The following is a 22,608-nucleotide window of genomic DNA, read 5'->3' as shown; positions in this document are numbered from 1 at the left end:
AGAGGGAGTGTGAGATTAATGACCTCTCTCCATACAGTATGTATAATATATATATATTTATAATATGTCCTGTATATTCATATGTATAGAGTGACAAGGATGGGCCACCATACAGTAAACTTTTGATTTCTAAATAAATCACCAGAGCAACAGGCACGAAAATTTGGTCCTAATCAAGGCCCTCACCTTGTCAGTCAATCCGGAACAGACCCGAACCCACCCCCTCGCAAAAAAAAATATGCCCAAACCCGAAACCCCAAAATAACTGAACGAACAATTAAACCACAAAAAAAAAAAAAAAAAAAAAAAAAAAAAGCCCCAGCCCAGCCCCGTCCCCCCCTCTGGGCTTTGCCCCCTGTACAGTCGCTCACATTGACGGTAAATAGATCCCTCGGCTACACGCGCGCGCCCACACGCACCGACACACACCCATACGTAAATACACACGCACCGACATACGAAGACCAAAGAACATTACAAATATACATCTGAGGCTGCGGCAGCGGTGCAGGGAGGCTGCGGAGCCGCCCGAGGCAGAGGGAAAGCGCCGCCACCAGCTCTCGGCTCCCATGGCCAGCATCTGCTCCCAGCCCTCGGGGTTTGTGCTGAGGAGGCTGGGAGGTCGCCGGCAGCGGTGGAGGGAGACGGAGGGAGCGCGCGGGAGATCTCGGGACCCACACGCACCATGGATGCGATGCAAGCGGCACTTTGACATTGAAAGCGGCTCAGCCCATCCCCGGGTGCTTGCACACCCATCCTGTGCTCTGCTGGAAGGGCTTCCACGTGGATGTGACCACAGTCCTGCTGGACTTGGACGTGTCCTTTGCCGTGACACAGATAAGGACCAACACGTGCCATGGGTGACCAGTGTGGAGCACACGCACCCTTCTACATGATGCTTCGCAACCCGGGGCAAGACAGGAGGAAGGAGAAGACACCATCAGCTCTTGAGCTTTGTCTCCCATGCCCTGGACAGAGAATGGTGGCAAGAGAGACTCTGTCACCTCTTCACCACCTCCGGGCTCCAGCAGCTGCTGATCTGGCTGAAGATGAACTTGGGGCAATTAGAAAACAAGGAAGGGAGGGAAATATATTCCTGCAGGCCACCCTGCTCCTCCCCTTTCTGAGGGCTGTGCTTCCTGACCCTGACTCCCAGACCTATCCTGAAGATGAAACACAGAACCAGGTCTCTCATCCACCAGGTTCCATGGGGCCAGAGCCAGCTCACTCTGGGAAAAGCACATGGGACCCATGAACAACCAACCCCCCGGCTGCCGGCGGTACCTCCGCACAGAAGGAGCTCACCCCAAGCCGTGGAAGGGACCCATCTCTCGCTCCTCACGCCCTTCCTCCTGCACCCTCCTCCCCAGGCTGAGCACAGACCAGGCCTGGCCGTGCTCAAAGGGACTGAGCTCAGTCCTGGCAGCAACCTGCAGCTTCCAAAATCACCTACTGCCAGCCAGCTGCTGGGGTGGGGGAGAAGGGGACAAAGATTCCAGAGGGGCAGAAGGTGTTACGGGGCACAGGTGGGGAAGGGAAGATGGTGGCAGAGGGCAGCAATCAAGAGCACGAGGCAGGACGTTATGGGGATGGGGAGAAGATCCCCCAGCGGCAGAGCAGGGGATGTGTCAGGTGGGTGGGAAGGTCTGTGGATGCCCCAGTGCACCCACAGGGAGCATTCTGATGGGACGCTCCTCTTGGGTGGGACTTGGACTGCTCTGAAGTTGACACAGCTCATGTTTCTGCTCCTGATGTTCAGAATCATAGAATCACAGAATGGTTTAGTTTGGAAGGGTCCTTAAAAAGATCATCTAGTCCACCCCCTGCCCTGGGCAGGGACACCTCCCACCTGCCCAGGTTGCTCCAAGGCCTGTCCAACCTGGCCTTGAACACCTTGAACACTGTGGGGCAGCCACAGCTTCTCTGGGCAGCCTGTTCCAGTGATGTTTCCAGCTGATGTTTCTGCTCTGTGTGCCTCATTCCCTCTCCCTCCCTCACCCTGGGCCCTGCGTGCAGGAGTCATCGCGGTGAGCGGTGACCCGTCCTCCAGTGGAAGAGACTCTCTCCATCACCACAAGACACAGTCCCTACCTGCAGTCTACTCCGCTCTGACTTCCCAGGGACTGGCCTCAGCGTACGTCCCTTTGAAGACCCATATCCTCCCATGTGAACCAGGGGGTGACTCCCTCATTCATTAGGATCTTGTCTAACGAACAGATCTCCTCCACCTCTGCACATCTGGAAGCCATCCCAGGGAAACCATGGCCGCTGGCCTGGCACTGCTAGGGATGGTCCTCAACAAGGACCCACCTGCCCTATATCAAATTGCCGAAAGCTGACCCACCCAGGGACACCGAGCAACGTCCTGGCACCTACATGTGCTGCTGCCGGGGACGGGTTTCAGGTCGCCCGAGTGGCCTCGTGGCTTTCCCCCTCTCATCCATTACCTGTTTCACGTCCATCCCTCCATGACCCACACAATCACCAATGAAGTTCTCCCACCTACGAGGTGACCTCCACATGGTATTACCCAGCCTGGAGGGGAGCGATGGTGACATCACTCCTCTGGGCATCACCATCTTGTCCTGCGTTTCTTCATTGCCTTCAGTTGCCAGGATGGTGACGCTCTCACCTCTGGTCTCCCTTAGGTAGCCTTGCTGTAAGGAGTTGAACACCCACTTAGTCAGGGTGGTGTCAGGCAGCGGGACAGGACAGGACCAGCCGTCTCCAGAGCGTGGCACAGTGGACGAAGTCCTGGCACCACCGGCACCGGCTCGGTTTGGTTAATCTGCAAGCCCCCTCTGTGGATGGAGCTGGCGTTCCTGCAGTGACAGCCATGCCCAGAAGTCAATGAGATGTCATTGCTGCCAACGGTGTTGACACAGGTTGGAGAGTCCCTCTGGGCCTCTGACAAGCCCAGCGCAAGGTGCTGCCACCACGAAGTCTCCAAATCCCTGCAGAAATCGCCACGTTCCCTGGGATCCAGCAGAGCAAATGCAGCACCAGAGTCCAGGGCTGCCTCACCTTCTGCCAAAGCCACCAGCGAGGGGCACGTGCCCTCTCCTGCCGGCTTCACAGAGTCTGACGGTGGGCAGTACACCGGCGGTGCCCACCCCGGTGGTGTCCCCGTGCCCCAGCCCCTGCGCGGGGGCTGCGGCGGCGGCGTGGGGAGGGCTGGGAGCTGAGCGTACCCGAGGAGCCGCCAGCCCTCGGCGTCCTCCAGTCCGAACGCGCCTCCTGACTGCGCATCAACCACTCCATAAATAAATACGTTAAATAAATAAAGTGACAGATCCAGATCGGGGAGGAGGAAAGGGGGGGATGGGGGGCGCAGAGGGAAGGAGGGGGCAGCTCCCCTCACCCCGGGGGCTGTTTGTGAGCGTCTCACACAAACACACGCGCACACAAAGTAGCTGAAGACAAAGACGAATTGGGACCGGTGGAGATGCTGCCGGCTGGAGCCCCTTCCTCGCCGGTCGGCGGGGCACAGTCCTCGCTGCGAGGCGGTGCGGGGGACGGGGGGGTCCGGGACGTCACTCCTGAGCTGGCATCGTGGCGGCGCGCGGGGAGCTGGAGGTGAGGGAGACATGCGTGGTTGAGGATGGCAGTGACCGCGGCGTCTGGCACCTGGAGGGGGGGGACGAACAGAGAAAATCTGGTTTCTTTCTCCTTCCCCTTCCCCTGCCTCCTGCTCTCCCCAAAACCCAGCCATTTTCTCAGTCACTGGCTACGCGGGCAGCACCACCGCGCTGGGCAGGACAACACCTTGTGTCTTATCATCTGGGATAAACGTATGTCATCGAATCACAGACTGGTTTGGGTGGGAAGGGACCTTTAAAGGCCACCCAGTGCCACCCCCTGCCCTGGGCAGGGACACCTCCCACCAGCCCAGCTTGCTCCAAGCCCCGGCCAACCTGGCCTTGAACCCCTCCAGGGATGGGGCAGCCACAGCTTCTCTGGGCAACCTGGGCCAGGGGCTCACCCCCCTCACACCAAAGAATTTCTTCCCAATATCTCATCCCAATCTCCCCTCTTCCAGTGTAAAACCCTTCCCCTTTACAATCTGACGACACCCTGACAACCCATGGCCAGTTTCAACCCCAAAAGGAACCGGGGGGGCTTGCAGCTCCACCTCGAGTCCTCCGCCTGACTCAAGGCCACACGCAGCCCCCGCGCGTCCCCCCCTGCCCGCCAGCACTCACCAGGAGCGGGACTTCCTCACGCGGGAGGCCGCCGGCCGCTCCAGGAAGCTGTCCAGGTGCATCAGCCTCTCCAGATGGAGAGCCCGGGGGTCCTGCTCTGCCGGGTCCCTGCTCCGCTCAAACTCGAAGATGGCTGGAGGGGAGAGGTCCAGCTCCAGGAACATGATGTTCTCAGCCTGCAGCCAGACAGGGCAAAGTGAAAGCCAACACGGGGAGTCACCACATGGCAAAACATGGCACCAGCTCTGGCAAGTCCACACCGCCAAGAGAAGCTGACAGGCACACCGGGGAGCGGAACCCTCCTCTGGCTGCCTCAGCCACAGGGCGAGCTCCAAACTGGAGCCCAGGCTCCCAGCTCTGCCCAGGCTCTTCTGGTCTTTCCTGGGGCTGAGTCCGGCAGGTGAGGCTGAATGGCCCCGTCCTCTCAAACAGCAGGAGCGACCAGAGCCAGTGAGGCAGCAGCTCAAGGACTGGCTGACCACACGGCCACCGATCCTGCCAAGTGGGAGGATAAAGCTGGGAGCTTGAACTGACGTATCCCAAATCATCATGAGCTTGTTTACTCTGTCTTCTTTCTCACTGTTCATCCATGCATCCATCCATCCATCTGTCCATCCATCCATTCATCCGTCCACCCATCCATCCATCCACCCATCCACCCATCCATCCATAGAATCATAGAATCATTTAGGTTGGAAAAGACCCTTGGGATCATCGAGTCCAACCATCCACCCCACTCTACAAAGTTCTCATCCATCCATCCATCCATCTACCCACCCACCTGTCCATCCGCCCATCCATCCACCCATCCATCCACTCATCCATCCACCCATCCATCCACGCCCCCCGTCCACCCATCCTCCCTTCCATCCTCCCTCCCTCCCTCCCTCCCTCCCTCCCTTCCTTCCTTCCTTCCTTCCTTCCTTCCTTCCTTCCTTCCTTCCTTCCTTCCTTCCTTCCTTCCTTCCTTCCTTCCTTCCTTCCTTCCTTCCTTCCTTCCTTCCTTCCTTCCTTCCTTCCTTCCTTCCTTCCTTCCTCTCATCCCTCCATCCCATTTATCCATCCCATTTAACCAATGCTTCTTGTCCCCCTGGCACGCACCAGTGCCTTCTCACTTACCCGGTACCGAGGATGAGATCCCATGGCCATGGCCACGCGGGCGTACTGGCTGATGGGTCTCTTGTACCCCACCGCAGAGGTGGGCCGCCTCTTCATTTGGTTGCTGTTTCTAAAAACAGAAATTGAGAGGAACATTTATTACAGAACACAAATTCCTGCTAAAAACGCATCCAAACAGTGACGAATGGAGGTTGTGTACAGTGAGTGAAGGGTGGCCCTTCCCAGTGGGGCTTGGCTTGGAGAGGATTTCCACCCGTAGGCAGCTCTAAGTGCCCTGGGGTCCCTGCTGTGCCCCCCCGCCCGGGGACATCCCATGCCCGTGGGTCGGGAGTGCTGGGGCAGAGCGTGGGTCGGGGACGTACCCTCCGGTGGGCACCAGCGGCTGGAACTTCCACTGGTCCTCGTCCCCGTCGAAGTACAGGCGGTTCATGATCTTGTTCTTCTCCTCCGGTGGGATGAAGTTCTCGATGATCAAGTACCTGAGTGAGTGACCGGCCAAGAGCGGGACAGAGCGGGGGCAAGGGGGCGGGAAGGAGCAAGAGATGAAGGAGTTGATGTGACAAGTGACAGAAAACAGGTTGGAAAGGGAGAGGAAAGGGATGTCAGGAAGAGAGGGAGACACAGGGAAATGGGAAAACATCCAGAAGATGGAAACAGAGAGGTTGACGCAACAGATCCAGCCGACAGAGGGGCAGGAGCGGGAGGGCAGGGGAAGGCGGGCTCAGAGGGAGCCGAGGCAGCTCTGATGGCTTCCCCCCAGCCAGGAACCCGTCTCCTCTCCGACCCGTCCGCTCCCCCGGCTGCCCGACCGCGAAATAAAGCACAGCTCAATGATGCAAAAGGGACGCCAAAGGGAGTCTTTTTTTTCCCCCCTTTTTTGGGGGCAAATTGAGCAGCTGCAGGAAATCGTTTCGAGTCGATGAGTTGCTTCACTGAGTTGCCGGTGGCTTTTACAAGGTTTGAACCATGTTTGAAGGGGAAGGTAGCAACATTTGAGATGAAATTTTGCTTCTAGTAAAAGTATAAAAATTTTACCTTCAAAATGCTAAAAAATATATATAGGTCCGGGTGGGATTTTTTAAAGGCATTGGATAAGATTATTGCTTGAAGTGAAAACAAACGGACTAAAGGAGGTGGACCAGCAGCTGCGTCTCCCGCTGGGAGGTTCCTGCAGGGAAACCGCAGCTCGGCTTTGCTGGGTGCCGGGAGCTCCCGCGGGGCTGGGGCTCACCCCGAGCCCCCCCGAAGCTGCTCTCCCCCCGCCGAGCGCGCTGGGGCCGGGGCAGGACTCCAGGTGCCCTCGGGGGACCGAGGTGGTCGCTGCCGCGCTGCCGTTCCCGCTGGCCGTTTTCTGGGGCTTCACCTTTCCGGGCGAGCGTTCAATACTCCCGCCTGCAGCTCCCCCAGCCCAGGGCGTTCACGTACGTTTCACACCCTCTGCCAGCGCTGACGGGGCTCCCCGTCGGTGGGTGTATCGATCCCTCCAGCGGCGCACCCCAGCTCCGCTCTCAGCACCCCAAAGCTCTGCTCTGAGCACCCCAGCTCCGCTCTCAGCACCCCAAAGCTCTGCTCTGAGCACCCCAGCTCTGCTCTGAGCACCCCAAATCTGCTCTGTGCACCCCAGCTCTGCTCTGAGCACCCAGCTTTCCTCTGTGCACCCCAAATCTGCTCTGAGCACCCCAGCTCTGCTCTGAGCATCCCAGCTTTCCTCTGTGCACCCCAAATCTGCTCTGAGCACCCCAGCTCTGCTCTGAGCATCCCAGCTTTCTTCCAGGCACCCCAAATCAACTCTGCACACCCCAGCTCTGCTCTCGGCACCCAGCTTCCCTCTGTGCACCCCGGCTTTGCTCTGAGCACCCTGCTCTGCTCTGAGCGCCCCAAATCTTCTCTGAGCACTCAGCTTTCCTTTGTGCACCCCAAATCTGCCCTGTGCACCCCAGCTCTGCTCTGAGCACCCCAAATCTGCTCTGAGCACCCAGCCCTGCTCTGAGCATCCCAGCTTTCTTCTACGCACCCCAAATCTGCCCCCTACACCCCAGCTCTGCTCTGAGCACCCAGCTTTCCTCTGAGCACCCCAAATCTGCTCTGAGCACCCAGCTCTGCCCTTTGCACCCCAGCTCTGCTCTGAGCACCCAGCTTTCCTCTGCGCACCCCAAATCTGCCCTGTGCACCCGGCTTTGCTCTGCGTTCCCCAGCTTTACTCTGTGCACCCCGGCTCCGCTCTGCAAAGCCCAGCTCTGCCCTGCACACCCCAGCCCTGCTCTGTGCGCCCCCGTTCATCCCTGCAGACCCCGCACGGCTGCGCCCGGGCGCGGGGGGGACGCACGACCACCTACTTGAGCTTCAGCTCCCGCGTCTGCTCGTTCTGCGCCTCCTCCAGGTCCTGGCGCACGCGGATGTACTCGTCGTGCTGGTCCTGGATCTCCGCCTTCACGGCCTGCAGCTTGGCGTACAGCTGGGGGAGAGCAGCAGCCCCTCAGCCCCGCGTTCGGGGGGCTGCGGTGACCAGCGGGACGGTCCCCCCCCCGCCGCCTGCCAGGCTCTCACCTTCTTCAGCTTCTTGGTTTTGATCTCCACCTCCTGCTGCAGGGAGGTGTAAGTCTCCCGTAGCTCCATGGTCTCCTCGTCCCGCAGCAACATCTCCTGCTGCATCTCCCGCTCCCGGCGTTTCTGCAGTGGTGGGGGGGGAAAACGCTCAGAGCCGGGAGGGGGAACCGGCCCCCCGGGACACCTCCATCGCCCGACTGAGCCGGGTCAGGCCCCTGCACCGTTACCTGCTCGGCTATCTCCTGCCGCTTCAGCTCCAGCATCTTCTGCTGCTCGTTGGTGTGGTCCACGATGGTCCTGCCGCCGATGAGCAGCTTGCTCTCCATCGCCTGGGGGGGGCAGAGCAGGGGGGGTCAGGGCATGGCCCCATGGGGTTTATCCCCAGCCGTCCTCACCGGGTGGTCACCCCGTCCCTGGTCCCCATCCTGGGCTCCCCGTCCTCACCCCTGGCTTCGGGGAGGTGGGAGCTTTCGGTGCGGCACAGGCTTCGGTCCCCAGCTGCTGGGGAGGGGGCTGCGCATGGACCCCGACCAGCCTGGGGCTGGTTCAGCATCCCCCCATCCCACCCTGTCACCCACACCCCCCCATCCCACCCTGTCCCCCACCCTGTCCCATCCCACCCTGTCACCTCACCCACACCCCCCCATCTGACCCCGTCCCATCCCACCCTGTCCCCCACCCTGTCCCATCCCACCCTGTCACCTCACCCACACCCCCCCATCCCACCCTGTCACCCACCCTGTTCCATCCCACCCAGTCACCCACAACCCCCCATCCCACCCTGTCACCCACCCTGTCCCATCCCACCCTGTCACCTCACCCACACCCCCCCATCTGACCCCATCCCATCCCACCCTGTCACCTCACCCACACCCCCCCAACTGACCCCGTCCCATCCCACCCTGTCACCTCAACCACACCCCCCCCGATCCCACGCTGTCCCACCCCACCCCACCCCACCCCAGCTGTGTCCCATACGGGTGTAGGTGCGCACACACGTATGCACACACCTGTGCACGGTCACACCCCCCGCCCACACACACGTGCACACACACGTGCACCCACATCTCCACACCCCCCCCGTGTGCAGGTGTCTGTGCTCACACACAGGCACGCTCTCCTTTACCCGCCGCACGCACACGCTCGTGTACAGCCCCCACGCACGCACAGGTGAGCGCACTCGCGTGTGCACGTTCCCGCGTGTCCCGGCTTGCCCAGAGCAGCTGTGGCCGCCCCATCCCTGGAGGGGTTCAAGGCCAGGTTGGACGGGGCTTGGAGCAACCTGGTCTGGTGGGAGGTGTCCCTGCCCAGGGCAGGGGGTGCCACTGGGTGGCCTTTAAGGTCCCTTCCCACCCAAACCGTTCCGTGATTCCATGATGCCGTGCATGCCCGTGTGCGTCCACGCGCCAGGCGTGTACCCGTGCTGGAGACACGTGCCCCGTGTGCCAGGCAGTGCACCAGCAGGGTGAGTCTGAGCACACCGGTGCGGGGGGTGGTCACTCCGTGGGCCGCGTGCGTGCACACCCGTGTGAGACGCATGTGTGCACACCCGTGTGTGAGACGTGTGTGTGCGCCTGTAGCCGCGTTCCCGTGCCAGTGGGACAGCGCGGCTGGCACCAGTGGGCAGGAGGAGAGGGGGGGGCCGCCCTGTGCCCCCCACCGCTGCAGCTCAGGGCCGTGGGCAGGGACGGATCCAGACGTCCCCACGCCACCGCACGCGGCTTTAAAAATTCATGTCCCAGACACAGCGCCAGCGGCAGCAGCGCCCGCCGCCGTCCCCAGGGTGTCCCCGCCAGCCGCTGACCGTCACTGCACCAGCACACAGCAGCCCCCCCCCCATTTTTAGAGTCCCCCTGCACCCCCAGAGCAAGGGCCCCGAAGGCAAAGCTCCCTCCCTGCTCCTCGCCGTGCCCGGACCCCCCCCAGCCATAGCCAAGGCCCTTCCAGCAGGAGGGCCGTGACGCCACGCCAAGGGGGGACGCTGGCACTGGGGGGCACACGTGGCATTCATCGGTGCCACCCTGTCCCCGGGAGTGCCGTGCCCTCCAAGGCCGTACCTCAGCACCACCCCAGGCACAGAGGTGGGGGCTCAGGCAAACCAGCGGCCCCCGGTCACACCGACAGCCCTGGGGGCAATATTCTATTGCCCCTCTTTTTCCCCTCTTTTTCCCCCTTCCCAGCCCCACGCAGGACGGCTGTGGGGGTGTGCAGCGTGTGGTCTGAGGGGTGTGAAAGCAGCCCCCCGCCCCGCACCCATGGGACAACCCCTGCGTCGCACCACCACCTCCCACCTTCCCTTCCCCCCCCCAGGACCGTTGCAGCCGTTCAGCGCTATGGGGCCCCCCCATGGGTGCCCCATCCAGCCCCCCCGACCATGCTGCACCCCCCAGACCCCAGCACTGGGGGTTCCTCCTTCCTCCCGGCCCTGTTGCCTTCAGCTGGGTGCCGCTGGCCGGGCATTTTGCCTGGAAGCCACCGGGTTACCGTGGGGGGCTGAGACCCCCGAGGGCAGCCCCCCCCCCCGGCCCCCATGCCTCCCCCCGCCAGGGCTCCCGGGGGCACTGGGGTGCTACGGACCCCTCACACCTCCTGCTCCAGACCCAGCTCTTGCACCCCGTGATGGTGAGTGTCCCCAGCACCCCGATGAGCTGCAGGGAGGGGATCGGGGGGGACCCGGGACGATGCTCGGCCAGGGCAGGGTGCTGCCACCCCTCCCCGTGGGGCTCCCTGCCGGCGACACCGCCCTCGCCGCTGGATTACGGGGCTTTTAGCGCTGCCGTTTTTGCCCTGGCTAAAGCATTTATTTATTCTCCCTAACGAAGACGACTCCAAATCTTCTTTAGCGCGTGGGGCAGATTGAATGCTAAGCCGCTCACGGGGGCTCATTTCCGGCACCCAAATAACTTCTCCGGCACTTTCCCGCCTGCTGACCCCGGCCTGGGTGCCAGGGTGCATGTCTGGGTGCCAGGGCGCACATCTGGGTGCCAGGTTGCACATCTGGGTGCCAGGGCACACATCTGCCGGGGGCGGGGGGGCTGGCCCCAGCCTCTCCCAGCTCTGGCAGTGCCGCAGGGCAGAGCCAGAGCCCACGTCCACAAGTGTGACAGCGAGACGGGGACCAGCCTGCGTCACCCGCGCGTGTGTGGGGCACCCCGTGTCCCCCCTGTCACTACAGCCGCATTTTCCATGGTCACTACGGAGCCGTTGAACACGTGAGCGGGACACAGGGCTCTTTCCAGGCCGGTGCCTCCTTGCCCGGCCCCGCTGCGTGGCACACTTGCCCAGGGGACAGGGAAGCCACCCAGTGGCCCCTGCACTGTCCCCCCAGGCAGGTTGAGCATCGCTGCTGGCTCTGCCCCTCTGTCGCTGGCACAGGGGGGATTTTTGCCCCCTGGGGCGATACCTCGCTGGTGCGACAGTCCTGCACCCCCAGGGCCAGAGGGTCCCAGTGCACGGGGTGGCTCCGAAGGCCACCAAAGGGGACACGGCATCACCTTGCCTCCGGCCCTGCCCCATTACTCAGCAGTTACAGGACACGCCGTGGCCCCGAGCCAGCCCCGCTGCGCTGTGCCGGACCAGGAACTGCGCGGGATGGCTGCCAGCGGCAACCTGCGCTCCACCGGCCGCGGGGAGCCCACCGCCACGCCGAGCATCCTGCGCTGCCGGGACACCCGCCATGGCACATCCGTCATGGCACATCCGTCATGGCACATCTGTCACACCAGCTGGTGACCGGTGTCACCCCCATGGCTCTGCCCTGGTGGCATGTCCCAGTGTGAGCCCACAGGTCTTTGTGCAGGCATCCAGGCATGATCACACACGCCTGGGCATGGCCATGTGTCCTGGACACAGCCATGGGTCCCTGGGCATGGCCACATGTCCCTGGAGCTGCAACAAACACAGCTCTGGCCACGGAGGAGGGTACGAGAGCATCCCCGAGCATCCCCCTGCTCAGCCCCCGAAATCCCAGCCGTGTCCCCACCTGGAGGGCTCCGTCCCAGGTCTCCAGCCGGGCCACCGCATCCGGGCCACCGCGGTGACAAGAGGGGCTGTGCCAGGGTGTGATGTGGTGGGTCAGGACGCCAGGGCTCCTTCCCCACCGCTGTGACCATTGTCCCAGCCCAGCGCTGGCGCCAGCCCCGCAGCAGCCATGGGCAGGCAGGAGGGGTCCGGACCCCCCAGCCTCACTGGGGACGGAAGCAGGGCTGGCGGGGGGCAGTGGTGCAGCCCCGGACCCCCGGCACGGCCACCTGGGGCTGGGCTGGGGCTGCCGGGGCCCCTCTGGCACTCAGCATCCCCAGGCTGGTGGCTCGGAGGGTGACAGTAACATGCCCCCACCCTCCCCGCTCTGGCTGCAGGGGGCCAGGAAGGATTTGAGGGGTGGGGGGTCCCCGCAGAGCTGGCAGGCCCTGCCCGCGGGCTCACAGCCCTGCTGTCCCCGCGGAGCCCTGCGGGCTGGGCGGGAGCCGTGGGGCTGGGCAGGATGCGGGGGGCAGGCGGTGCCGCGTCCCCAGCCCTGGGCGTGTTCCCAGGGCCACCAGGGACGAATCTGCAGCATCACTCCCCAGCCCACCGCAGGCTGCTTTGTTGTGCTGAGGAGGACAAGAGCTGAGCACAGCAAACTCGTGCCACCAGTGATCCACTCCCCCATGGCACTATCCACCCTGGCCCCCAGGAGCTCCCACATGAGGTCCCCACGCAGGTCCATGTCTGAGGGCAACCTCAGGCCACCCCCACACAGTAGCATGGGGCTGCCCTTGGGCACCCTGCTTGGGCATCCTGCTTAGACATCCTGCCTGAGAGCCCACCTTGCATGGACACCCTGCTTGGGAGCCCACCTTGCATGGACACCCTCTTTGGGAGCCACCTTGCATGGGCACCCTGCCTGGGAGCCCACCTTGCATGGACACCCTGCCTGGGAGCCCACCTTGCATGGGCACCCTGCTTGAGAGCCCACCTTGCATGGGCACCCGCCTGGGACCCATTCAAGCACCCCACAAGGGACTGGAGGCAAAGCACGTTCTTCCCCCAGCGTCACTCACAACGGCGCGTGGCGACACCTACCTTGTACTTGGTGGCCAGCAGCTCAGTGGCCTCCTGCTCCTTCCGCAGATCCTCTATCATCTTCTCCTTCTCCTGCAGCAGCTTCTGCTTCTCCTCGCTCACTAGGCTGTGGTCATCCTGGATAGCGGCTTTCTCCTCTTCCAGCCTCTCCTTCTGCTCCTTCAAGTAATTCTCCATGTTCTTCTCCAGGCCGTCCTCGTTGTCGTCCTCCCCTTCGTTCTCCGTGGCGCTTTCTCCATCCACCGCTTTCTTCCTCCGGCTGCTTCTTCTCCTCTTCTTCCCCAGCATGCCACGTTTCTCCAGCTGGGCTTTCAGCCGGATGATCTCCTCCTGAAACTCCCGCAGCAAGGTGTCCTTGGGGTCCTCGTTCACCCGGGGCTTGTTCTTGATGTTCTTGGCCCTGTTGGCGAACCTGAGGGTGGAGAGGCTCTCGTCGTAGCTGTGAGAGGCCGGGCCCAAGGTGGCCACCATGATTGTCTTGGCGTTGCCCCCGAGGGAGTCCTGCAGCAGGCGGGTCAGCTTGGAGTCCCGGTAGGGGATGTGCGTGCTCTTGCCGTCCACGAGGGCGGAGATGACATTGCCCAGGGCGGAGAGGGAGAGGTTGATCTTGGACGCTTCCTTGGGGCGCTCTCCGTGGGCCCCCATTTTGCTCTGGCGCTCGCTGCCGGCCAGGTCCACCAGGTTGAGCTTGCCCACGCGGATGTGCTCCTCACCGTCCGGCCCCGTCTCACTGCACTCGATGGTGATGAGGAAGATGGCGTGGGAGCGCGAGCTGTGCTCGTTCATGTTGGTGCTGCCCACGGACCGCGTCTGGCTCCCCAGGTTCATCACGTGCTCGATCTCCTTGACGTTCTTGGTCACGAAGGAGGAGAGGTCCTTGATGTACACCCCCGTCTCGGGGTTCTCCTTCAGCTCCAGCTTCTTGCTCTGGTCCTTGGCGAGGAGGTCCCTGATCTCCTCCTGGTAGATCTCCAGGTACGAGGCCCTCACCAGGTACTGCTGGTTCTGCGAGCGGGAGATGTGGGTGAAGATGTGCTCGAAGGAGATGGGGATGATGCCCCGCTTCTCCGGCTCCGCCCAGGCCCCCTGCATGGTGTAGGTCTTGCCGGTGCCGGTCTGGCCGTAGGCGAAGATGGTGCCGTTGAAGCCCTGCAGCACGGAGTCGATCAGCGGCCGGACCGTCTCGTCGTAGAGGTCCGCCTGCTTGGAGCTGGCGTCGTAGACGGCGTCGAAGGTGAAGGTCTTGGGCAGCTCTCCGGGGGCGGCGCGGGGGTTGCGGATGCTCACCTGCCCCAGCTTCACGTCCAGCTCCAGGACGCGCTCGTAGCCCGCCGCCTCCTCCTTCCTGCTCATGGGCCGGCACCGGGCCACCACCTTCAGCGCCTCGCAGCCGCTGCGGGACTTACCGGCCATGGCGGCGGCGGGCGGGGCCGGCGGCGGCGGCGGCGGCGGCGGCGGCGGCGGCGGGAGCGGGGCCGGGGCCGGGGCCGGGGCGGAGCGGGCGGGGGGCGGGGGGGGGCTCAGCCGCGCCGCCCCCGCAGCATCCCCCGGGCCGGGGCCGGGGCCGGGGCCGGGCGCGGGGTGCGGGGTGCCGGGGGGCGGCGGGGCGGCCCCGCCGGGCGCTCGCTCATGGCAGGCGGCGTGCGGGGCCGGGCGGGGCGCGGGCGGCGGCGCGGCTGATTCGCTGCCGCCCCGCAGACGGGCAGGGAGCGGGCCCGGGGACGGGCGGGAGCGACGGCCCGGCCCGGCCCCCCCCCGCCCCCCGCCCGGCACGCCGGGAGCTGTAGTCCGGCCTTTGTGCTGCCGAGGGGCGGGCGGCGGGGCCAAGGATGCGGGATCGGGACGCGGAACCGGGATGCAGGGCTGGGATGCGGGATGCAGGATTGGGATGCAGGGCTGGGATGCGGGATGCAGGATTGGGATGCAGGGCTGGGATGCGGGGCTGGGATGCGGGATGCAGGATTGGGATGCAGAACCAGGATGCAGGGCTGGGATGCGGGGCTGGGATGTGGGATGCAGAACCGGGATGCAGAACCGGGATGCGGGGCTGGGATGCAGGGCTGGGATGTGGGATGCAGAACCGGGATGCAGGGCTGGGATGCGGGGCTGGGATGCAGGATTGGGATGTGGGTTGCAGAACCGGGATGCAGGATTGGGATGCAGGGCTGGGATGCAGGGCTGGGATGTGGGATGCAGAACCGGGATGCAGGATTGGGATGCGGGGCTGGGATGTGGGATGCAGAACTGGGATGCAGAACCGGGATGCAGGATTGGGATGCAGGGCTGGGATGTGGGATGCAGAACCGGGATGCAGGATTGGGATGCAGGGCTGGGATGCAGGGCTGGGATGCGGGATGCAGGATTGGGATGCAGAACCAGGATGCAGGGCTGGGATGCAGGGCTGGGATGTGGGATGCAGAACCGGGATGCAGAACTGGGATGCAGGGCTGGGATGTGGGATGAAGGATGCAGAAGGCAGGATTGGGATGCAGGACTGGGATGTGGGATGCAGGGCTGGGATGTGGGATGCAGAACCGGGATGCAGGACTGGGATGCAGGATTGGGATGCAGCAGTGGGATGTGGGATGCAGGACTAGGATGCGGGATTGGGATGCAGGATGCAGACCCGGGATGCAGGACTGGGATGCAGGATTGGGATGTGGGATGCAGAGCTGGGATGCAGGGCTGGGATGTAGGATGCAGGACTTGGATGCGGGATTGGGATGCAGTGCTGGGATGCGGGATGAAGGATACAGAATGCAGGACTGGGATGGGGGATGCAGAATCAGGATGCAGGATTGGGATGCAGGGCTGGGATGGGGGATGCAGGATGCAGAACCGGGATGCAGGATTGGGATACAGGGTGCAGAACTGGGATGCAGGATTGCGATGCAGGGCTGGGATGCAGGATGCAGAACTGGGATGCAGGGCTGGGATGCAGGATGCAGGATTGGGATGCCAGACTGGGATACAGGATGCAGGATTGGGAGGCAGGACGGGGATGCAGGATGAAGGATACAGAATGCAGGATTGGGATGTGGGATGCAGGGTGTGGGGTGTGGGATAAAGGATGCAGGACTGGGATGCAGGTTGCAGGATGCAGGGCTGAGATGCAGGATTGGGATGCAGGGCTGAGATGCGAGACGAAGGATGCAGGGCTGGGATGCGGGATACGGGATGCAGAACGCAGGACTGTAATGCGGGATGAAGGACTGGGATGCAGAATGCAAAGTGTAGGATGTGGGATAAAGAAAGCAGGATATGGGATGCAGGACTGGGATGCAGGACTAGGATGCAGGATACAGAATAGAGAGCTGGGATGCAGGATGCAAGGTGTGGGATGCAGGATGCAGGATTTATATGCAGGATGCAGAGTAATTTTTGTGGGATGCAGGATGCAGGGTTGGGGTGCAGGGTGCAGGGTGCAGGATACATGGTGTGGGATAAGGGATGCAGGGTGCAGGATACATGGTGTGGGATGCAGGATGGAGGGCTGGGATGCAGGGTGCAGGGTACATGGTGTGGGATAAGGGATGCAGGGTGCAGGGTACATGGTGTGGGATGCAGGATGGAGGGCTGGGATGCAGGGTGCAGGGTACATGGTGTGGGATAAGGGATGCAGGGTGCAGGGTACATGGTGTGGGATGCAGGATGGAGGGCTGGGATGCCGGGTGCAGGATACATGGTGTGGGATAAGGGATGCAGGGTGCAGGATACATGGTGTGGGATAAGGGATGCAGGGTGCAGGGTACATGGTGTGGGATGCAGGATGGAGGGCTGGGATGCAGGGTGCAGGATGGGGCAGGAGAGGGCAGGGGGAGACGCCCAGCCCCAGCAGTCTGTCAGGGACAAAGCTCTTTCCTCGGGCCTGGCAGCCAGGACAAGGACATCTCCCCCCACCCCTTCTCCTGCGGGGCCAGGCCAGTGTCACCTTCGTCACCCTCATCACCCTCGTCCCCTCGTCACCCTCACCAGCCACCCCTGTGGTGTTTTGGGGTCACTGGACTGCTCTGGGCCGTGCCTGCCCCTCAGCGCAGCGAGCCCCCGCCTCCGGTGCCGGTCCCCAGCCCTGTCCCTCTGCCAGCCCCAGCGCGGATGGCGTGTCCCTGCATGGGCTCGCTTGCGGCCCAGCGGGAATAATCCCCGGCGCCTTACGGGAGAGGCAGCCCCGGGCTGCGGTGGGAGATTAAACATTCTCGTGGTTAATCAAGTCTCAGCAGCCGCCCATTCCCCGGAACCAGAGATTATCCTATAATTAATTAATTAGGGTATTTGCTGCCATACGCAGGAGTGCCTGGTGCAATCCAAGGCCTCCCCCTCCCCGAAGGCACAGCCCCAGCGGTGGAGGGGGACGGAGGTGACAATGGAGGGCATGACGGAAGGGGGGTGGAAGAGGGATGCAGCAGGGATGGAGGGGAGATGGAGAGGGGAGGGAAGTGGATGGAAGTGGGATGGGGGGGACAATGGAGGGGGGATGCAGGGGGAGTGGAGCAGATGATGGGGAGGGTGGAGGGGGATGGAAGCTTCAGTGGAGGGCATGATGGAGGGGGGGTGGGAGGCGGGATGCAGCGGCGAGGGAGGGAGGGATGGAAGGGGGATGGGAGGGATGATGGCGGGGGCGGGGGGATGGAGGGGGATGGAGAAGATGATGGGGAGGGTGGAGGGGAATGGAGAGGGGATGGAGGGGGCTATTGATGGGAATGGAGGAGGGATGGAAGGGCAATGAGGGCATGGAGGGGTGGCGGACAGGGGGATGGAGGGGGTGGAGGAGGGATGGGGGGGAAATGGGGGCGGGGGGCTGTGGAGTGGGGATGGAAGGGGGTAACGGGTGGAAGGAGGGGGTGATGAGGGCCATGGTGGGGTGACTGCTGGGGCCCGGGCTGCCCCATCCCAGTGCTGAGGAGTCGGACGGGGCACCGCAGGACTGGGCTTCACCCCGCGCCAGGCTGCAGAGCGGGGCCGGGCAGCACCGCACCCCACGCGTGTGTCCGGGGGGTCCCGCCGGGCTGGGGTGACGCTTCTCCCGGGGAACGATGCAGGGCAGGACAGGGGTCTGCACCGGGGCCACCGCCCCTCTCCTGCCCTGTCCCGGGGAACGGTCTGTCCCGTGGGCACGGCCGTGGGGCGGGGGTCAGCCTCTCCATGGGGGCCTGACCGTCCCGTCCCTCCCAAATCCCTGTGCCATGGGGCAGGGACCCTGGTTCTGCCTGTGGCACTGGCCCCGTGTCCCCAAGGCGGATGGGTTCAAGGGCGCCCTGGCCCTGCTCCCCTGGCAGCCCCCAGCCACGGTGCCCCGGCCCCCGATCCCCCCCAGGACCGGGCTGTGGTGACAGGTAGGGGTGACACGTAGGAAAGCGGTGATATTTAGGCAGGGCATGTCAGAAAGGCAAAGTGACATAGAGGGACAGGGTGACACGTCAGGAGAGGGTGACACGTGGCATGTAGGGAGGGGGTGACGGGTAGGGACAGGGTGACGTGTCAGGATGGGGTGACCTGTAGGGACACGGTGACATAGGGATGGGGGGACAGGTAGGGGCAGAATGACACAGAGGGACACAGTGCCACACAGGGCAGGGTGCCACGCGGGGCAGGGTGACATGCAGGGCAGGGTGCCATGTAGGGACTGTCCCTTGCCCGCAGGTGTCAGCACCAGACTGGATCGTGCTGCTGGTGGCCAGTGGCCTCTGGCCTGGCCTCGGGGACAAACTTCAGGGCAGCCCAGCGATGTCCCCGGGTGGGGGGTGAGCGGACCCTCATTGTGCCCCTCCTGGGCCAGCCTGGGGTATATGGGCAGGGGCATGATGGGGCACCTGCCCCACAGCAGCCCCCAAAGCCACCCGGGCAGAGCCCTGAGCCCCCCGCTACCCCCGACCCTTTGCTCCACAGGGGGATATGGCGCATATGGGGGTCACACCATGGGCCCCAGGGGACCCCCACCACCGTCTGCATCCCATCCATGTGTGAGGGGGGGGTGTGGGCTGGGGGACCCCGGGGCAGCCCTGGCTGGGGGGGTCCTGGTGGCGTGCCCAGGGCCCATAGACGTGCTGGTGCGGGTGGCGGAGCGGGAGGCCGCGTGGGCGGCGGAGCGCCCGGGGGGGGGATGGCCAGGCCCTGAGTCACGGGGCGGGGAGCAGGGCGAGTCGGGGCGGGGGGAGGCGTGCGGTGACTTACGGCCCCGCTGGCCCCCCGGTGGGTCCCCATGCGGGGTGAGGGGGGCACCCACCCGCTCCCACCCACACCCCAGGGTCTGAGGGTCTCTGTGGCCCCACAGCGGTGCTGCCCCCTCCCTCATTCGCTGCAGGTACCGCACGGGTGTCAGTGCCATGGTGGGGGCGAGCCCAGGGGTGACACTGGGCTGGCTGGGACAGGGGACACGGTCTGGGTGTCACACAGCGTGGGATGCCATTCGAGGCCTGACCGTGGGCGTGGATCAGCCCCAAAAAGCTGGGGGGCTGAGGGGTCCTGCTTCCCACAGCTGTTCCTCCCACAGCCTCAGCTTTCCTGTTGCCCCGTCCCATGTCCCCACGTCCCACGGCCACTCCAGGACATCGCAGCCATCCCTCAGGCATCGCGGCTGCTCTTTGGGACAACACAGACATTCCTGAGAGGCCGCCCTAGGAGATCTGGCTGGTTTTAGGTACCGTGGCCACCCCTGGGACACCACAGCCATCCCTGGGACACCATGGTCACCCCCAGGACACTGCAGCCATCCCTGGGATATCACAGCCATCTCTGGAACACCATGGCCACCCCTGCAATACCCCTGCCAGTACCATGGTCGCCCCTGGGCCACCAAGGCTGCCCCTGAGACAGCACAGCCACCTCTGGGACACTGCAGCCACCCCTGGGACAGCACAGTCACCTCTGGGACACTGCAGCCACCCCTGGGACACCACGGCTGACCCCAGGAGACTATGGCCATCTCTGGACACCACAGCTATCTGTGGGACACCTTGGCACCACTGGGACACGATGGCTATCTCTGGGACACCGTGCCACCCCAGCCATCCCTCGCTCTGCCCCATCCTGGCCACCGGTGTCCCCGGCCCTCGGGGTGCTGAGCGGAGGGGCGCTGGGGGCAGTTTCCCCTTGGGTTCCTTCCCACCCCGCTGCTTCCCGGGACCCCCCAGCCCTGCCCGTGCCAGGTCCCTTGTGCCACTGTGGGGTGAGATGGGGGCTGCCACGCGGCCGGCGGCAGTGACGCTGGCATGGGCGGCTCTTGCCCTCGCCCTGTCCATGCCAGGGGCCCGTGTGGGCATGGGATGGGGCTACACCCCCCCGAGCCCCCCATGCTCCCATAGAAACACAGCCAAGCTCCGCTCCAGGGAGATGCTCTGCACTGGAAAAAAATGCTGGAAAATGCCAAACGAGCCAATTCCCAGCTCTCGTGGGTGGCCGGGAGGAGCAAGGGGGGGCTGTGGTGCCATATTCCCCCCAGCTATTGGGACACCCAGCACCTTCCGTCCTGCAGCAGCCCCCAGGGTGAAGCATCCCCTGGGGCTGGGGGGACCTGGGGCTGCCCAGACTTGGCAAAGCTGTGGGCCAGAGTCGTTAAGGAATTAATGGGGAGTGGGGGGGAAGCCCTGCCAAGCCGGGCAGGTTTCCGGCAGTGGCTCTGGCCAAACCACGCCAGCGTCACTTGCAGTGAGGCCGGAGGCTGTGCCGAGGGGGTGGCTGTGATGGAGAGCCCTCCAGCTCGACATCCGTGGCACGGTGACAGTGGGACAGCAAGGACAGAGGGGCAGCAGGGCCCTGCCTGTGCCGGGTGCTGGCAGCGGGGTGACAGGAGACCTTGCGATGCCCTTTCCATGTCTGCCCCGGCCTCTCAGGTTTCCCGGGCTGCCTGGCCCGGGCAGCAGCGTCAGCCGGAGCTGGGCAGACGTGGGAGGGAAGGGACGCCCAGTGATGGCGCTGGTGGTGACACTGTCACCCATGGGATCCTGCGGTCCCCATCCCATCTCCTCCAGCACCGTGGTCCCTGGGGCTGTTGGGCCATCCTGGGCTCTCTGCCAGGGCTGCGCACAAGGGGAAATGGTGCCAGGGATGCGCTGGGACATACCTGTGGTGTGGCAGCTCCCCCGAGCCACCGACAGCCCTGTCTCCCCATGGGCTCAGCCCCGGCTGCTCCCGGTGCGGGGCTGGGCAGTGCCGCCAGCTCCCTCCTCCCCAAACCCTTGTCCGAGGTTGGCTCAAAGCTGCTCCGATCGCGGCCTCGACTCAGGGCCGGGACACAGAACATGGCACTTGGCCTCCACCTCCTCCCACTTGGCTCCTCATTGTCCTCATGGTCCCTTATTCCCACGTCCCGGTGCCATTCAGCGCGGCTCGCTGCCACTGCCAGCCCTGTCGCGCCTTCTCTTTGCTTAAGCCAAGGTTGCAGCGGGAGCGCTCCCAGGCTGCCAAAACCCTCCTACCCCGGCTGCCGCCCCAAAAATGGTGCTGGGGCTCAATGAGCATCCTCTGGGCAGGGTCCTGCCACAGTCAGGAGGTCCCCAGGGGGGACCTCAGCCCTCTGCGGGTGCTGCTGCGGGGACACATAGGAGAGCACGGGTTGGAAGCAGGGACATGGGCTGGGAGCAGGGTTGTGGGTTAGGAGCAGGGAACATGGGCTGGGAGCAGGGACAACGCTCTCCGTGCTGGCAGCATTGGGCTGACATTCCTTAGGCTTTTTCTCAAGATTTGACTAACTGGGACTGGCGTTGGCCGGAGCAGCCCTGGAGAAAAGCCCATCCTCCCTGATGGGGAAGGGGTATGTCCCGGTGTGATGCTGTCCCCGGCTCAGGCAGCAGCTGAGACTGGATCCGCTCGCTTGCCCCCAGCGATCCCCCTTCTCGCCCTCAGCTTTCTTCTCTTGGCTTCTGTGGGGGGAAAGGGACCCTGGGGGGCTGGCAAGCACTTGGCTGCTTTCCCCCCAAACCAATTCATCAGCGTTCCCAGAGATCCACCAGATTTATTTCCCCATTTCCCTCCTCCATGGCAGTTTTGCAGTTCGGTTTAGCCGTATCCCCGTCTGCTCGCGGCACTCCTCGTCAGCCACACGCTCCCGGCTTCCCTCGTGCTGTCCTCGTCTCGACGCGCCGTGTCACCGTCGGGGGAGCTTGTGAAGCAGCGCAGCCTCTCTGGCTGCTCCCCTCTTCCCGGCACTGCCGGGGGGCACGGAGGGTGCCTGAGGAGCCGCCTCTCCCAAATCCTGGACCAGGCTCCCACCACCTCCCAGCCACAGCACCGATGGAAAGAGGCAGCGCAAGCGGCAGGGTCAGCGCGGGGTGGGCTGGGGGAGGCAGGAGCAAGGCAAGCGCTGGTGATGGGGACCGCAGGTGGCTGCCATGAGCATCCCTGGCGGCGACCGGCCACGGCCTCGGGCTCCAGCCACCCCTGGGGCTGAGATCAGAGGTTTTCTGGCTTTTTTTTGGGACTGCGACCTGAGGGTTGGTAGAGCAGCAGAGACTGCCTGGGCAGGGAAAGGGCAGCTCCCACAGCCCCCCGGGAAGGCAGCAAGGGAATAGCTCCGGGGCAAGATTCGCCCCATATCGAAAGTGGGGGGGAGTTGGAGGGGCAAGCGCAGCTCATACTGAGCCTGGATTTCGGATGGATCAGTTTGCCGGCAGCTGACTCTATTATTAGATGGCAGCGGCGGTTCGGGAGCCAGCTCGAGGCACAGAGCTCCAACATCGTC

General features: G+C 63.9%; 1 protein-coding gene across 2 annotated transcripts; it reads right to left on the bottom strand.

The window, feature by feature from the left end:
- Positions 1–3,436: 3,436 nt before the first annotated feature.
- On the bottom strand, positions 3,437–14,390 carry KIF3C (kinesin family member 3C). 2 transcript variants are annotated; one of them, XM_063330802.1, is made up of 8 exons: positions 12,933–14,390; positions 8,096–8,197; positions 7,869–7,991; positions 7,658–7,776; positions 5,684–5,800; positions 5,322–5,430; positions 4,203–4,378; positions 3,437–3,570 (listed from the first exon to the last, which is right to left on the bottom strand). In XM_063330802.1, exons 1-8 carry the CDS (start codon positions 14,343–14,345, stop codon positions 3,534–3,536), a joined length of 2,196 nt encoding a protein of 731 aa, XP_063186872.1. In that variant the 5' UTR covers positions 14,346–14,390; the 3' UTR covers positions 3,437–3,533. The 2 variants fall into 2 exon arrangements, with proteins under 2 accessions (XP_063186872.1, XP_063186871.1); XM_063330801.1 differs by having other exon boundaries at positions 3,494–3,627.
- Between the last annotated feature and the right edge of the window lie 8,218 nt (positions 14,391–22,608).

Source organism: Chroicocephalus ridibundus, chromosome 3, assembly GCF_963924245.1.
Source record: "Chroicocephalus ridibundus chromosome 3, bChrRid1.1, whole genome shotgun sequence".
Classification (NCBI taxonomy): domain Eukaryota; kingdom Metazoa; phylum Chordata; class Aves; order Charadriiformes; family Laridae; genus Chroicocephalus; species Chroicocephalus ridibundus.
The sequence above is the reverse complement of the archived record's forward strand: the minus strand, read 5'-3'. Positions and strand labels throughout refer to the sequence as shown.